Consider the following 16,419-nt stretch of genomic DNA (forward strand, 5'->3'; position numbering starts at 1 on the left):
TAAACACTGGGTATTGGACTCGGTAAACAGGCTGTATTAAGTTAGAAAGTTTGGCTCTGTATGGCTGTTGAGAAGAATACTATTTTTATATAGTAGTCATGTGAGTAAAATACTCAAACTTATACATGCTAATTCTGTTACTAATTACTGTAAGGCAGGCCATTAGTTCTTTGTATTTCCTGTGGCAAAATTTAATTAGGACCCTATATTACACTAATAAAGTTATTTCAGAACAGTTATTTTTCATAGTCAAAATATCATAGTAATTTAGAAAAAAATTGATATCAAAATCATACAAGTAATAGTTTTCATTGTAGTGAAAACAGGGATAATCATGCTTTGAACTTTTCTTTGAGGTAAGCCACCTTTCTCCCAGTATGCATTTGAAAGTTACTTTTACAGTTTACCTAGTAGTCTTCCATAAGTTATTTTATGTAACTTTAATGTAGAATACAGCAGGTAAATTTTGGTTTAAACGAAAGTACCTGGGAGCATTTGATAAAAATGGGTGATTTTTTAAAATATAAAAGACATAGTTATAGTGACACCAATTTTCCCCCTTCAAATAAAGGAAAATAATAGATTAAAGAATTCTGCTCTCAGTCATCAAAGTGCCAGATTTTGTTGTGTTTTACCTGCAGTTAAAATGTTTGCGATTTTAAATGTTACAATTTACTTTATGTATGGAGTTTTATTCCCTATAGATTACATAAAGAATAGTAGCTTGAAAGTGAAACATTTAATAATATTACTTCTTTCGCCATAAAATACTTCACAGAATAACGGAAGTATATGGATGTTTAATAATAAGCACTCTGCTTTCAGATAGTATTTTCATAAATGATATTGTCACAAAGGATTATAAAACAGGCCTAAGAAATTTAAATGCAATACCATTTTCCTCGACAACTACTCTGAGTTCTGCTTCTAGCAGGACAATTACTCAGTAACATTAGAGTGACTCAAGTCTGTTAGAGGAGCAAGCTACCTGTTGCTTCCTGGCCATCCGGCCAGCTTAGACCCGAAATAATCACACAGAAACTGTCTTAATTAAATCACTGCTTGGCCCATTAGCTCTAGTTTCTTATTGGTTAACTATTACATATTAATTTAACACATTACTATTAATTTGTGTATCACCACATGGCAGTGGCTTACCAGCAAAGTTTTGGCATGCCTGACTCTGGCGGCTCCATAGCTTCTCTCTCTCTGCCCTTGTTTTAATTTGTTTTTTTTTTTTTTTGGTTTTTTGAGATAGGGTTTCTCTGTGGCTTTGGAGCCTGTCCTGGAACTAGCTCTGTAGACCAGGCTGGTCTCAAACTCACAGAGATCCACCTGCCTCTGCCTCCCGAGTGCTGGGATTAAAGGCGTGCACCACCACCGCCCGGCCTTGTTTTAATTTGTTTATGAATCAGTTTTCCATGTATACTACAATATGGCTCTTTATTGGGACCACTCAACCTGTTTCTGGTGTGACACTGCACTTCACCAACACTGTTACCATTTTTTTTTAAATCATGGGTTGATCAGAATGTCTACAAAGTTGTCTATGGTCTTACAATATCCTAATACAAACATCAACAAAGATCTAGCAAGTCAATGTGAATCACTGTGGGATCTATAGATAATGACTGAGTTTTACCTCACTTCTACAAAAACTAAATGGTCTTTTGATATTTCCATTTGTATTATAGCTTTTGAGTGTACACAGAGAATCACCGGATGGGACCAAAAGGCTGTTGAAGTGCGGTCCCTACAATCCAGTATTCTCGAGAATGAGTTCAAGCGCAGGTCAATCAAGAAACTGAGATTCCTGTGCACCCGTGGTGACAAGGTATAGTTTATACCCTTCAGTAAAGGAAAAATAAACTAACCATTGACACTAATTAGACTTTCTGACCTTTACCTTTTGCTCATAAATGTTTAAGAATATGTTTTCTAAATTGGCACACTATTAATAAAAACAATTTTCTTTTTTGCAGCAGAAATAGATTTGGTAAATAATGTAATTTTGTTTCAACATCACCTCATTTCAAAGTAAAAATCTCTAGTTATATTACCATTAAATTTTGATATTTTATTTGGCATGAACTTACATTATTTTTGATTCAAAGTCATTTTTACTTTCATACCAAGAAATTTAAGAAAATATGAAAGCATATCTGCGTCCTTAGGATGATTTAAATATTTTGGTTTGATTATCATAATTTAATCACACATACCAGTGACATTCATTGTGATATTTCAGTGCATGCCATCCATGTGAACTAATCAGATCAAGCTTTCTTCATCTGCCTTAGTCCCAACATCATTCTGATCTCTAGATAGATTTTTTACCTTTGATATGCAAAATAAATCATTAACATTTTGTTTTGGCTTATTTCAATTAATATAAGTTCTCTAGCTCTATGTAATTTGCTGCAAATGCATGATTTTAGTTTTGGTAGGGTTGTTTGGTTTTGTTTAGTTTGGTTTTCTTCAGTTGATGGGTACTTAGACTGACGCAAAAGTTATTGTAGATAGTGCTCCAATAACCATAGCGTACAAATATTTCTGGTAGGCTGGTACCCAATTGGATATATGAGAACCAGATCACATGGAAAGCTTATTATTTTGTGTTTTTATCTGTCTGGAACTTTTTGAGCTGCTCTTATACCATTCTCTATGATGGCTATAACAATGCACTCCTACCAACAGTGCGAGAAATTCTTTTTTGCCATCTCCTTACCAGCATTTCCTTTGCTTTTTGAAGATCTTTCATTTCTAGCTTTCAGCATATTCCAAGAATAAGAGAAGGAAGAAGTGCTTACGTTTGTTAAATATATAACTATATGTTTTGCTTTATGGTTGCTATTTTAGAAGCTGTCTCAATTATATCTTCACAAGTAGGTATAATGAAGACTACAGGAAAGAAAACGAAAATTGAGTCTTGGAAATTGTCTCTGAAATTTGATCAGTGTTAACTGTTGAAAATAGCTAGATGGGAAATTTCATCAATTCAGTTAACATTTTAAGAAATAATGCTTTGAAGAATTAATCTTAATAGAATTAATAATCATTACCACAGATTATACAGAATTCAAGTTACTGTAAGGGAAAGTGGGCAAACTTGCCACATGTCAAGGAAAGGTGCCCGATTTTGGAATGCAATGCTAAGAACCAGGATTTGAGGTCAAAGAGTTAGGCTTGCAGTTCTGGCTCTGCCACCTAACAAGATGTGAGAACCAGAGAAGTTTAATTGATCTTTCCTATGTTTTTTTTGTCGGGGGTAGGAAAATGCTGGACATGGAACCCAGGATCTCACATGTGCTATGCAAACACTGTACCGTTGGGTCACATCTCCAACCCTTGTTTTCTCTCTCTCTCTCTCTCTCTCTCTCTCTCTCTCTCTCTCTCTCTCTCTCTGTTTTTCTTTAAGATTTTCGAGACAGGGTTTCTCTGTGGTTTTGGTTCCTGTCCTGGAACTGGCTCTTGTAGACCAGGCTGGCCTAGAACTCACAGAGATCCTCCTGCCTCTGCCTCCTGAGTGCTGGGATTAAAGGCGTGCGCCACCACTGCCCGGCTTTTTAAAAACTTAATTCCTTTATTTCTAAGACGGAACTAGTAATTACTGTTTGGGAAAGGAAGATAAATCTCTTCCACAACAAGGATGTAGTAAGCATCTTACAGAGGATTCGGCACGTGAAATGTGCTAATGTTAGCTGCTCGTTGTCAGCATGCCCTACTAAATAGAACTTTGAATGATGGAAGAAAGCTTTGACTTCTTTCTGATATTTGTGTCTATTCTGTTCTGATTTTCTTTATTATGGAAGAACCCATGTTTGAACACCACGTTCCTCTCTATTCCATTGGGTTTCATTCATTATACCAAGGAAAGGAGGAACTGTTACAATTCAATTATAATCTCAAAAAATAAAAACAAATTTATTCTAATTCAAATTGTCTTTTAACACAAGGAAAGAATTTTTGCTGTCACTTGCGACTTGTGCTTATATTTAAGAAGTTATAGGAATGTTCTACCTTTTATGGTTTTTTTACTAAAGTGAAATGAACTTGTATCCTAAAAAGTAGAAATTTTAATTCCCTTTCTTTCCTCCAAACTCTCTCGTTTACTTCTCCCAGCCATTCAAATTCATAGTCCCTTGTTCACTAATTTTTATTGCATCATAACTTTTATATTCATATATATTCCTAAATATAGCCTGTTCAGTCCACAAAGTGTTACTTGTATGTATGTATTCAGGGCTGGCTTTTTGGCACTAGACAACTAGTTGGTGTGGTTTTACCTGGTGGAAAAGCACCTCTCCCACTTCCAGCTCTCAGCTTTCCTCACTTGCCTATAGTTCTTTGTATAGAGTGGAGGTCTTGTGGGCTTTCCAATCCAGTTTGGCATGTCCTCAGCTAAAGGAAAGTGTTGTTAACCAAAACTAATAAGGCACTTCAGCCAACGAAAACCATCAATAATAAATATTATATGGCAGTTGGTAGCTGCTAAGGGAAGTAGAAGCATAATTCTTTAGGGAAGGCACTCGTAGGTTCCCGGCCTCACACCTGTGCACACATGGCCAGCCCTGATTGGACCCAGTGGGTTATAATTTTGAAAAGAGAATATGAAGATGGGTGGAAACATGTTGAAGGGATCCAAAGGGAATTGAGCAAGTGATCATGTGATCATAATCCATTGTATAGGTGTATGAAAGTCTCAAAGAATAAATTTTAAAAGTAAATATAAAGCCAAATTAATAAAATATATGAACTGCAATTCTCCAGACTATGGTGAAAAGGTTACCTTGAAATATGCAATTTAAGTTCCAAACTAATCAAACTTATGCTTCTTAAAATAAGAAAAGTTATTCCAAACAAAATGGCTTAATATTTTAATTACATCGAATTATAGTTATAAACTGGTACTTACCACTTTTGTTTATTATCTGGCTAAAATGGATAAGCCACTCACTGATGATGCTTTTCTCTTTATTTCTTTAAAGCTGTTCTTTACGTCTACACTGAGCAATCACCACAGCCGGGTTTACTTTATGACTCTTGGAAAACTTGAAGAGCTCCAAAGAAGTTATGCTGTGTGAAAGATCCCAATGATTTCCTCCAGCATTTACATCCATCACATATATGCCATTACATCCTAAAACTCCAGTTTTACCATTAGAAAAACTTTAATCAGAGGCTTTTAATGTAGCACACCATAGTTTCAATGACAAGTACAGCTTTATAAACAAACTTAACTATAGCAAGCTCTATGTACTCCAATGGTGTACAATATCTTTTGCACGAACTTTGTAACTTTTGTTACTGTGAATTCAGACATTACTCTTAAGACAGTTTGGACAGTATCTGTATTCAGATTTATAGCATGGAGAATAGAAACCTGTTATAAATTACTTTACAAGTGACTTTCAAATAAATTGGCCCTAACTAAGCTTTTCCAAAGAAAAAAATTTAATTAATGTAGGTGACTTTTTTCCAAGAAAAGTTAGATTAAGAGAAAAAACGTAAGGAATTTTTATAGCCCAGACTAAGGTTGAACAACCTGCATACCAAAAGAAAACTACAGTGATCAAGGGGGAAATGCCACCCAATCTTTTTCATAATAAATCCACAGTTGGAGACCAATTGTGATTTTCCCCCCTTGCTAAACTGGTTTTCTCTATATAAGAAGAAAAGGAGAAAACCTCAGATGTTTGGTTCCCCCATCCTAAAGTCCCACATATGTGCAATAACTGTTTTACAACCTACTAAACAATATATTTACTAGTTTGAATACAGAACTGAACTCCAATACACATGTACTGTAGACAGGTTGTTTTTTTTTTAATACTTCTAAGTAGGCGTCAAATTCTGTCCCCATGATTGGCTGGGTTCTTAATTTTATTATCTAGCTATTACTATGACCATCAGACAGCATTGAATATTTTCCCCGTCCTACATTAAACTATATAAAACGCCCTTCCAGGTATTAAACAAAGCAATATGGCAAAATGAAAAGAACATTGATAGCTAATACTTGCATTTTCACATTTCTATCACTACAAACTGAGAAAGTCATCAAGTGATAATCTCAAATTTAGTAATTTGCTATAAGTAAGTAAATTACAAGAGATTTAAAACAATAACGATCATATATCAAAGTCTGCAAAATTGGACTAGTGAAATTCATGCCAGTCCATACCCAAATATTTTATAGACGCCAAAATAGGTGATATTTGATCACCTATGGTAACTGCTACCTGATAAGAAAACGTGATTTATACCTATCCATCCTCAATGCCATGGTTAGTTCTGGGGCGAGAGAAAAAGCCACAGAACCTACCACAAAGTATACCTCAACAAGCCCTCTAGTTCTGCTTCTGAAATCTGAAGCCTTTTAAACTACCTGGTTAACCAAAACAGAAAGCAGCTGACTGAGTGTGATTTCCTGGCAGTGTATCATTTCCTGGAACCTTTGTGCCAGAAATGAAGATTTGCATTTTCTCATGACTTCTATCAAGAGTGCAGTAGCTCAGTGTTCAGATTGTAGACGAACCTAAATCCCCAAGTGAAATGTGATTCACATTTCTGTTACTGTGACACAATAATGTGATCCTAAAACTGGCTTATCCTTCAATGTTTACAATTCAAATTACTTTTTTAAGTTCAGTAGTTACTTTAAATAAGCAAACTTTAATGTCAAATCAATACCTTAGAAGTAGTTTTCTTTTTATAAAAAAAAAAAATTGTACACCAAAGGTCGTGGGGAACTTGGTGCAAGTACCTCATCGCTGAGCAAATGGAGCTTGCTATGTTTGAATTTCAGAAATTTTTCTCATTTAAGTAGTATGTAGGAAAGTCTTTTAAGCATTTTTCTTCTTCATATTTACTCAATTAAGCTTATAATAAGTTTTATCTTAAAATCATATGTTTAAGGCAGTAATACATTTTAAAAAATTAATTTTAGCAACTCACCTCCCATTGCTCTCCAAGGCAAGTATTCCAGCAAACACAGGAAATAGCAAGCAGACTCTCCAAAGTTGTCCCAAACCAACCACACAGGAAAGATTAGCACTGCACTGCTGTGCTTTGAAGGCTAATGCGTTAGTGAGGAAAAGAAGGTTGACACCTAGCAAGGAAAAGGAAGCCGCACGCATTGGGTGGCCAAGTATGAGCTAGTGAAATAGTTGAAGTAGTTCACTAGTAATAAATGTCACTAATGAATATTTCCAGTCTAGGTGTACATCTGTGTAGGATCTATATAGCCTTTGGCAGGTGAGCCAGAACAGTGGAACAATGTCATCTCATAGTCTTTATACTCGGTAATAGAAGAAATGACATATGTACTATACCATGTAACGGTGCCTACAAGGCCCAGCATATCACAGAAGTGTGGAGAGGCACCCCTGAAGGTCAGTGTAACTAGGATTATGATTGGAAGCATGAATATTTTGGCGGGTTATTATCAGCACTGGTGAGAGTATGGTTTGATTTAATGGTGGTTTAGTTGCTTTAAATTACTTGTAATAAAAGAAATTGTGCAAAATGTTTTGAAAACAGTTTAAGAAGAGGACTGATAGCAAAATTTCTGAATGGATTAATGGGTTCAAGCAAAGTAAGATGCTAATTGCAAGAAGTGAAAATTATCAAAACAATAAAACGAGCAAATCAGTATCACTCCCACACTTACATCCCTTCACCCAAATTTTAAAATGCCAAAGATTAAATTCGTTGCGAGATAAATTGATGTTTTCTGCAAAGATTCTTTGATTTGAAGGCTGGACAGATAACTAGATTAGTAAAGCCCGTGCCTTATGGCTCTAAATTCAATCCCCAGAAATCACATAGAAATTCCAGTCATGATAGTGGATACTTCCAATTCTTGTGCTAAAGAGAGTAGATCTTTGGAGATTGCTTGCCAGCTATTCTAAACTAATTGGAGAGCTTCTGGCCAATGAGAGACCCTGTCTCCAAACAGGTGGATGGCATTCCTGAGGATGACACTGGATGTTATCTTCTGCTCTCCCTCCCTCCCTCTCTCCCTCCCTCCCTCCCTCCCTCCCTCCTTCCCTCCTTCCCCTTTCTCTCACCTCCCTCCCTCCCTCCTCCCTCTGTCTCCTTCATAACACAGACACATACACATGCATACACAGGCACACACACACATACACATGCATACACAGGCACACACACACAAAACACAATTCATTCATCTGAGATGGTCTTGATAAGATAATGAATATTGCCACATACTCTCAATGGGATCTTTTAAGTACTTTTTGATTTGTCTCAAGATATGTGCCTGTTTGAATCATTTATACTCAACATGTATGGAGTTAATCTTTGAGACTAATTGTTTGATTGGAAACTCTAATGGATCATTGTTTGGCTTCTTAAATAAAAATTTGCAGTTATTGATTGATGTCATTATTGAAATACACAGTGTCTTGGAATTTGAACTCATTTGAGAAATAATTTTTTTAAAACAAGTAAGACTCTAACAATTAGTGTATATTTGAGGGTCTCTCTGTTGCATGGTTCTGGTCAAGGAAACCTGTATCTATCTAATAAGAGCCCTTTCTGTAAACTGGGGGTGTGAACCAGTAAAGATCTTGTCATTCAGGCATGAAGGTGTCAGCGTGGAGTCCTAAAATATTGGTAGAGCTGTTGAAAACCCAGCATTGGGGGAGGGGATAAAAAGTGGATTCCTAAAGCTTGCTGGCCAACCAGTATGGCCAAATCAGAGTCTTTGACTCAGCAAGACAAAAAATAAAGTGGCAAGAAACCGAGGAAGATGCTCAATGTTGATCTGTGCCCTTTAAGTGCACATAAACATATATAGAAAACACAACATCCTATGCAAATAGCTCCGAGGTTACCCTTGTACAATTAGAAGCTAATAACATTTCCTCTAGATATGTGGGACTACAGACATAGAATCACATAGGATAGAGTTTAACACATTTTGATTTAACATGGAACACTGGTAGCCACATAAGTATAGAATCATTCAATATGGGCAAACCCAAGCAAATCTCAATACTACCTTCCCTAGAATCCCACCCCAGTATCTTAATGTTTGGTGGAGACAAAAAGTAAGAACCTTATGCAAAGAGAAGAGGACATGCTTGTAGTTTATTAGTCATCATAATGGGGTTTGTAAAAGCTGATAACTGAAGAGAGAAGAAAGCATCAACATGGCATTGTCACTTGTTATGTATATTTAGAAACATCAATCTGATTCAAAATAGTAGTTCTAGAAGAGATAAAATTAACTTATGTGGAATTATGTTTTCAGAAGCTTGTCAATATTGCAGATAAATAGAAAATCAGATTTGGAGCCATCTCCCTCAAAAGGGAGGCCACTATGACCTATATATTTTAAGGATCATAGGTAATGACAATTTTCTTAGTTATTGCAGGCATCACAAAGTAAGGTATTTGCTTTCTGGTATACAAACATTTGTTTTGGATGTGGTCCTTTTCCACAAATTATCTTGTTGCATCCCGAGATATGTTTTCTTTCACAAATGTTATGTTACTATAAACATATGTTCCTGTGTTCATTGAAGGTACCTTTTTAGTAGGTAAATTATTTTTAGGGAGGAAGCTATTAAAACAAGCATTCCGTACCAGAAAGATGAATCTCTAGCAATCAATATAATGGGGTCAAAACTGATTGATTTACCAAAATGCAAAGTTATTTTCCATAGGTAAAATTAAATTTATATGACAAGCTGAGAAAATATGGGCTATATTTGATAATGCCCATTGGTCTATTGTCTACACTCATCCAAATAGATACTTGATAGCTTGAAGTGGCTTTGGGGTTTCCTGGGCATGAGCATCCATGAGAGTCTTTGGGCTAGGTGCCCAAATACCTTGGGTCATAAACCTCCCTGGGTAATAGCTTTGCAAATTATAGTTCGCCGTATCCTTTCCACTCCTGATTAATCTTTTTTCCAATCAGCCCTTTAATCTGTCTGCACCCCATCCCATTTCATGTAAAATTAATTATGTCTTTTCATTCACTTTTAAGAATGACCTGATATAATCATGCCAATGAACTTAGACTTAAGAAGAGCTCCATCCATGCTCTATTATATAACCCCTTTAAATGCCTAAGATTTTTAAGTAACTCTCATGAGCTGTGTTGAATTACTTAGCCTAGGTAAAATAAATAAATATATATTCACTCCATATATGACCCCAGTGACAGACCAGAGGAATGATTACACCCAATTGGGCACAGCTTGATGAATCATTGACTTCACTGACTGACTTTACAGAACCTGATTGAAGAGTTACTGGGCATGGGTAGTCATTCAGTCTGCTTCATTTTGTGGATTCTTTTGGAATTTTAAATCCAATAGGAAACTTGGAGATTCTTTTAGTCAAAGATAGCTTGCGAAGGTTTGATACTCATCATGGCCCAGCTAGGATTTAAGTTCTACAAAGTTTGGCTTCAGAATGTGTGCTGTTCCTTAGAATTGAGAAGAAATGAATATCAACATACTTCAAACAATATCTTTCTGCAGAATCATTAATAAGTCCAATTTTCATCGACTTGTCAGTTGTTGGAGGGTAAGATTATACTTATTTGACATTAAGTCCCATTGTTAATTTTAAAGCGTGGGTGTGGATGGAGCCTTAAAAAGCTGGTGAGGGCTAAAGAGATGGATCAGTTGGTAAGAACACTTACTGTGCAAGTATTAAGACCCACATTGAGATTCTAAACACTCATTTAAAATCGAGGCATGGAATATGTGCCTGTAATCAAAGCTGAAGGTTTGCTGGATGCCAGCCTAGCTCCCAGTTGAGTGAGAAACCCTGTGTCAAGGGAATAAGGTGGGGAATGTTAGAACAAGACCACTGATGGTCCTCTGACCTCCATAAGCATGTAGGTTGGCACACTCAGAATGCACAGGTACATAAACCACACACAATCACACAGCCTCAGAAAACACTGACTGATTGAATGAAATGTCTTGAGTAGAGTGTGAAAAAAAAAAGAGAACAAATAAAATCCTCTGCTCTCCTATTACGGCGGCAGAGCCACACACCTCTATGACACGTATCTCTATAGTTGCCATGAATATTAGCTCTCCTGGTACTTACTTGATAGCATGTATTAGGAAATATGATATGCTTTTCTTGACTTGGAGTTGAGAGCAAAAGTAATTCATAAGAGGTGAGTGAAGTAGAAGGCAGCTATTATCCCGAACAAGTGTATCTTTTTCTCACTGGACTGGATACATAGGCACACACTGAGAAATCTCGTCGCAGCCAATTCTGCCTTTGTCTCTGTTTATCATCTACAAGGTTAAATGAGGTTATATCATGGGCTTCAGTTCAAAGAATGTGTTTGCTTGTACATTCAAATATCTGTCTAAACTGCTTAAAATAACAAGTGGATTCACACCAGAAACGGAGGGAATTTGGTTTCAAATGTTGGAGTATGGTCCCTCATGAGGCTCCCCGATTACAAGTACATGGAATGTAGGAACACTTCTTGTGGTCCTGAGTGCCCAGTACCTTCAGCCACATCACAGTTCACTTCAAAGGAAAGAAGCTAGTCTCCTCTAATTCCATTCATAGCTCAGAAACTGGAGTTGGGATTCTTATATGATTTGTGATGGCTTTTTTTTATTGAGAAAAGGAAAAAAAACAAGTTTCCACCTCCTCCCAGCCTCCCATTTCCCTCCCCCTCCTCTCACCCTTCTCCCCCTCCTCCCACCCTTCTCCCCCTCCCCCCACTCCTCTCCCCCTCCCTCTCCAGTCCAAAGAGCAGTCAGGTTTCCCTGCCCTGTGGAAAGTCCAAGATCCTCCCCCCTCCGTCCATATCTAGGAAGGTGAACATCCAAACTGGTTAGGCTCCCACAAAGCCAGCACATTAAGTAGGATCAAAACCGCGTGCCATTGTCCTTGGCTTCTCATCAGCCCTCATTGTTCGCCATGTTCAGAGAGACCGGTTTTATCCCATGCTTTTTCAGTCACAGTCCAGCTGGCCTTGGTGAGCTCCCAATAGATCAGCCCTACTGTCTCAGTGGGTGGGTGCACCCCTCGTGGTCCCGACTTCTTTGCTCATGTTCTCCCTCCTTCTGCTCCTCATTGGGACCTTGGGAGCTCAGTCCAGTGCTCCTACTGACTGGGAGAAGATCTTCACCAACCCCGCAACAGACAAAGGTCTGATCTCCAAAATATATAGAGAACTCAGGAAACTAGACTTTAAAATGCCAATTAACCCAATTAAAAAATGGGGCACTGAACTGAACAGAGAATTCTCAACAGAAGAAGTTCAAATGGCCAAAAGACACTTAAGGTCATGCTCAACCTCCTTAGCGATCAGGGAAATGCAAATCAAAACAACTTTGAGATATCATCTTGTGATGGCTTTTATGATGAGTTTTTCTCCTTTTAAACTGTTTTTCTTTGCATCTAATATCCACTTATGAATGAATACGAACCATGTTTGTCTTTCTGGGTCTGGGTTACCTCACTCAGGAATGTTTTTGTGTAGTTCTATCAATTAGTCTGCAAATTGGGAGTGCAGGGTTGTCAGAGGGAGGGGTGAAGGGAAGGGGGCAGGAGAAACAGGAAGGTTGAGTTATGGGAGGGACAGAGAGGAAGAGAAAGGAGAGAGGTATACAGGGAGTAATGGGTTAGGGAGAAATCTGGTACTAGGGAAACTCCCAGGAATCTACAAGGTTGACTTTAGTTAACACTACTAGCAATAATGCAGAGGGTATCTGAACTGGCTTTCTCTTGAAATCAGATTGATGACCACCCTAATTGTCATCACAGAACCTTCAGCCAGTAACTGGTGGAAACAGATACAGATCCACAGCTAAGTACTGGGCCGAGCTCCTGGATTCCAGTCAAAGAGAGGGTGGAGGGATTATATGAGCAAAGGGATCAAGATCATTATGGGGAAACCCACAGTAACAGCTGACCCAAGCTAGGAGAAGCTCAGTGATTCTGGACTATTGATAGCTGGGGAACAAACTAAGCCATATGAATGCGGGTGTCAGTTGTATGGCTTGGGCAGTCTGTGGAACCACTGGGAGTGGGACTACGATTTATCCCCAGTTTATGAACTGCCTTTTTCGAGGGATACTATGTTCAGCCTTAATACAGCAGGGAGGAGCTTGGTCCTGCCTCAGTTTAGTTGACTTCCCAAGGGAGGCCTTACCCTTTCTTAGGAGTTAATGGGTGGGGGAGTGCAAATGAAAAAACTTTTAAATAAAAAATTAAAACAAAATATTTTTTTTTATTTTGTGGATAATGTGTGTATGTATGGATTTGGGTGTGCCAATACACACCAGCAATATGGAATTGGTGAAGTTCAGCATGAGACTGTGAGCGAGCAAAGACAGTTACATGGAAACAGTTTTTTCCTTCTGCTTTACATGGGTTCTGAGGACCGAACTCAGGCGGCAGGCTTGAACCAAGTGTTTTCCCCACTGAGCCATCCTATTGGCCTTGCTCTTCTGGCCTACCTCCCCACCACCTCCATGCTCTCTCTTTATCCTTCCCTCCTTCCCACCTTCCTTCCTTCCCCCACCTCTCTTTGATTTTTCTTTTTTATAGAGATAAGAGTTTCTCTGTGTAACAGCCCTGTGTGTTCTAGAGCTTGTTCTGTAGGGCAGACTGACCTCAAACTGCCTGCCTCTGCCTTCCAAATGCTATAATTAAAGGCATGTAATTAAAAAATACGAACCGTGTGCTGCTGCTGCCTCCTCCTCCTCTTGCTCTTCTACTTCTACTACGTCTTCTTCCTTTCTCTTAAGAGAGGGTCTCATTAACAAGCCCTGATCTGAAACTACCTATGTAGAATAGGCTGGCATCCAACTTACATAGATCCTGCTGCCACTGGCTCCAAAGTTTTAGGATTAAAGGTGTATGTCACCATGCATAGTCTTCTTCTGGCTTTTTCCCTTTCAGTTTTTATTTTTTTTTAATTTTCAATAGATTTCTTTTCATACAGGTCTGATTACTATTTCCCCTCTCCGCATCTACACACAGACCCTCCCAGACTTCACCACCCATACAAATTGCATCTTTTGTTTCTCTCATTAGAACACAAACAGTCATCTGAAAGAATAATAAAATAAAGTAAGATAAAATAAAACCAGATAAACCCGGATAGGACTAAACAAATAATGGTGGTAACTTCCTGAAAACTGCATTGATGGAGTTTCCTTTTTAGCCAATCTTCTGTTTCCCCTGTGCTCTAACACCTTTTTGTCCAGTCTATGCAACATGGGAAAGTGCAGGGCTTGTCTCAAGTCCTGGCTACAGTAGTCTGTTAGGCTGGATCATTTCAACTGGCTAAGTCAAAATTATTCTGAGCAGTTTTTAATCCAAAGCCAATCTTTAGGTGATGTTTTTCAACTTAGTGGTGTTATTATAGTCCTGGAGGAGTTGTCCTTGTGAGGCTCCCTCCTCCTTATGTTCATGGTTCACTGCAGAAAACTGAGAGACACTCAAACCTGAAATCATATACAGGAAAGTATATGGAACCTTTTTCTAGAATTAATTAGTACTCTATATGACCATTAATATCATAACAAAAAGTTTCATATATATACTATAAATCTTATACCTTAAAAAAATGCTAAGGGGTCAATATAAAACCAAAGGATTATGAGACGAATAACAATAAAATAGCCCTTAGATTTTTGCTTTTCTTCTGTACCATATCAGGACCCCTGATTGGCTGACATTTGTCTGGTGGTGGTGTCCTGATGAATGTGTGCTGGCAGGTGATCTTATCTACAGCAGTTGGAATGTTAGGCATTTCCTTTGAATGCTCTGTTCTTGGGTGGTGGTCAGGTCCTGTAACCAGGTATTGCCTCAGGGTAAACTACTGAGACTCAGGCCTCTTATTAAATTTATCAAGGGCTGAGTTCTACTTTGGCAGGTGATAATGGTTGAAAATAAAGAACTTCTTTTGGGGACCTGTCCATACTTAGCTTATCATAGCTGGCATCCACATGAGTCTCCCCTAAAAAAAAACCTCTTTATTATAGGATAGTAATCTATGAGCCTCCCCTAAAAAAATAACCTTTATTATAAGTAATACTGAGCTAGTGTGAGATTATTGTGTATCTTCTGCCATCATCTGGTGCTGGAACGTGGGGACCAGTCCACAAGTTTTGGGATTGGTCTGCCAGCTGCGTGGCGCACTGGGCACTGAATCTCCTGTCCATGGCTCTAGCAAGCCCTCAGATGCAGCAGGCTGCTGCTCAGCACTTCCTTGCTCATGACCCACATGCTACCTCTCTGTGCGATAGACACCAGGCCACATGCTACTGCCTGCAATCCCTGTGATGCACACAGTCAGCAACTTGTACTGACAGAAAACTTTGGGTTTTTTCTTTTTCTTGGGCCCCAACTCTCAGAATTGTTTGATCACCTTAATAACGGCTTTTAATTTGTTAAACGCACATTTTTCAGTACCTAAGTAAGCAACACATGTTGTTCACTGCTGGCAGCATCTCTTGGCCAAGTGGCTGCAACTGTGACACCTGCTGGCCAATAACGATTATTATACCTACTGCAATTCGTTGTAATTGCCTTATGACAGGTAAGATCTGAAAAAAACTACAAAGAGTGACTGATAACATCCAGGAGTTCAATAATTATTTTGCTTATACTATAGAAGGTATTCTGCAAGGCTTATGTGATTTTTCCTCCTATACCCCTTTATTTGATTCTAGGAATTAGTTCTGTTTTCAATATTATCTCATTAAAAATGGTCCAATACTATGGAGAAGGATAGCATCAATTTGACAAAATTATCTGAAAGAATTTGTGCTGTTGAATTTAACTATCAGAATCTGTTGAAAAGTTATGATAGATTAATGGATAAGATATCTCTCCAGGAACGTAATATGCACACAATCAAAATTATGTCCAAAGAGGAGATGTTACCTTTACTGGACAAGTTTCATACCTTGGAGTCTTCAGTGAAGGCATTAAAACAGAACACTGGTCAGGAGATTCAGACTTTACAAAAGGCAGTAGTAAAAAGATTAAAAGATTGAGGAATTTAATGAAACTAATGAGCAGGGACAGAAGGTACAAGGACAGGATTTAGCCTCATCAATACATGCCAGACCATGAGATGATTTACATAGAGTTTCAACTTCATATCTGGTAATTTCCTCAGAAATACTATCTGGCACAAAGTACCCTAAGGTAGTCGAAGAATATGCATGGGAACCAATACATATGAGCAATCTAATAGAAATAAAGCTTGCAATAATTTCTTATGTGCTACATTCTCCATTTTTAAGAGAAATGGTGAAAATATGGGCTTCAAGCACTAAGGCTACCCCATACAATTGGCTTCAATTAATCTCAGCAGTCCTAGAAGATGGACCTCAGCTGCTTTGGAAGTGTTATTGAAGAGAAGAGACAAAACTTTTAGAA

The 16,419-nt window shown here is 38.0% G+C and overlaps 1 protein-coding gene across 1 annotated transcript in view; it reads left to right on the plus strand.

The window, feature by feature from the left end:
- Nrk (Nik related kinase) overlaps positions 1 to 8,088 on the plus strand; it is a 99,613-nt gene extending 91,525 nt beyond the window's left edge. Inside the window, exons 28-29 of the mRNA XM_075956883.1 lie at positions 1,695 to 1,834; positions 4,989 to 8,088. Coding sequence (XP_075812998.1) covers positions 1,695 to 1,834; positions 4,989 to 5,084 — 236 coding nt within the window. The 3' untranslated portion in view covers positions 5,085 to 8,088. The remainder of the gene's footprint in view (positions 1 to 1,694; positions 1,835 to 4,988) is intronic.
- The last annotated feature ends 8,331 nt before the right edge of the window (positions 8,089 to 16,419 follow it).

Source organism: Microtus pennsylvanicus, chromosome X, assembly GCF_037038515.1.
Source record: "Microtus pennsylvanicus isolate mMicPen1 chromosome X, mMicPen1.hap1, whole genome shotgun sequence".
NCBI classification, from domain to species: Eukaryota; Metazoa; Chordata; class Mammalia; order Rodentia; family Cricetidae; genus Microtus; species Microtus pennsylvanicus.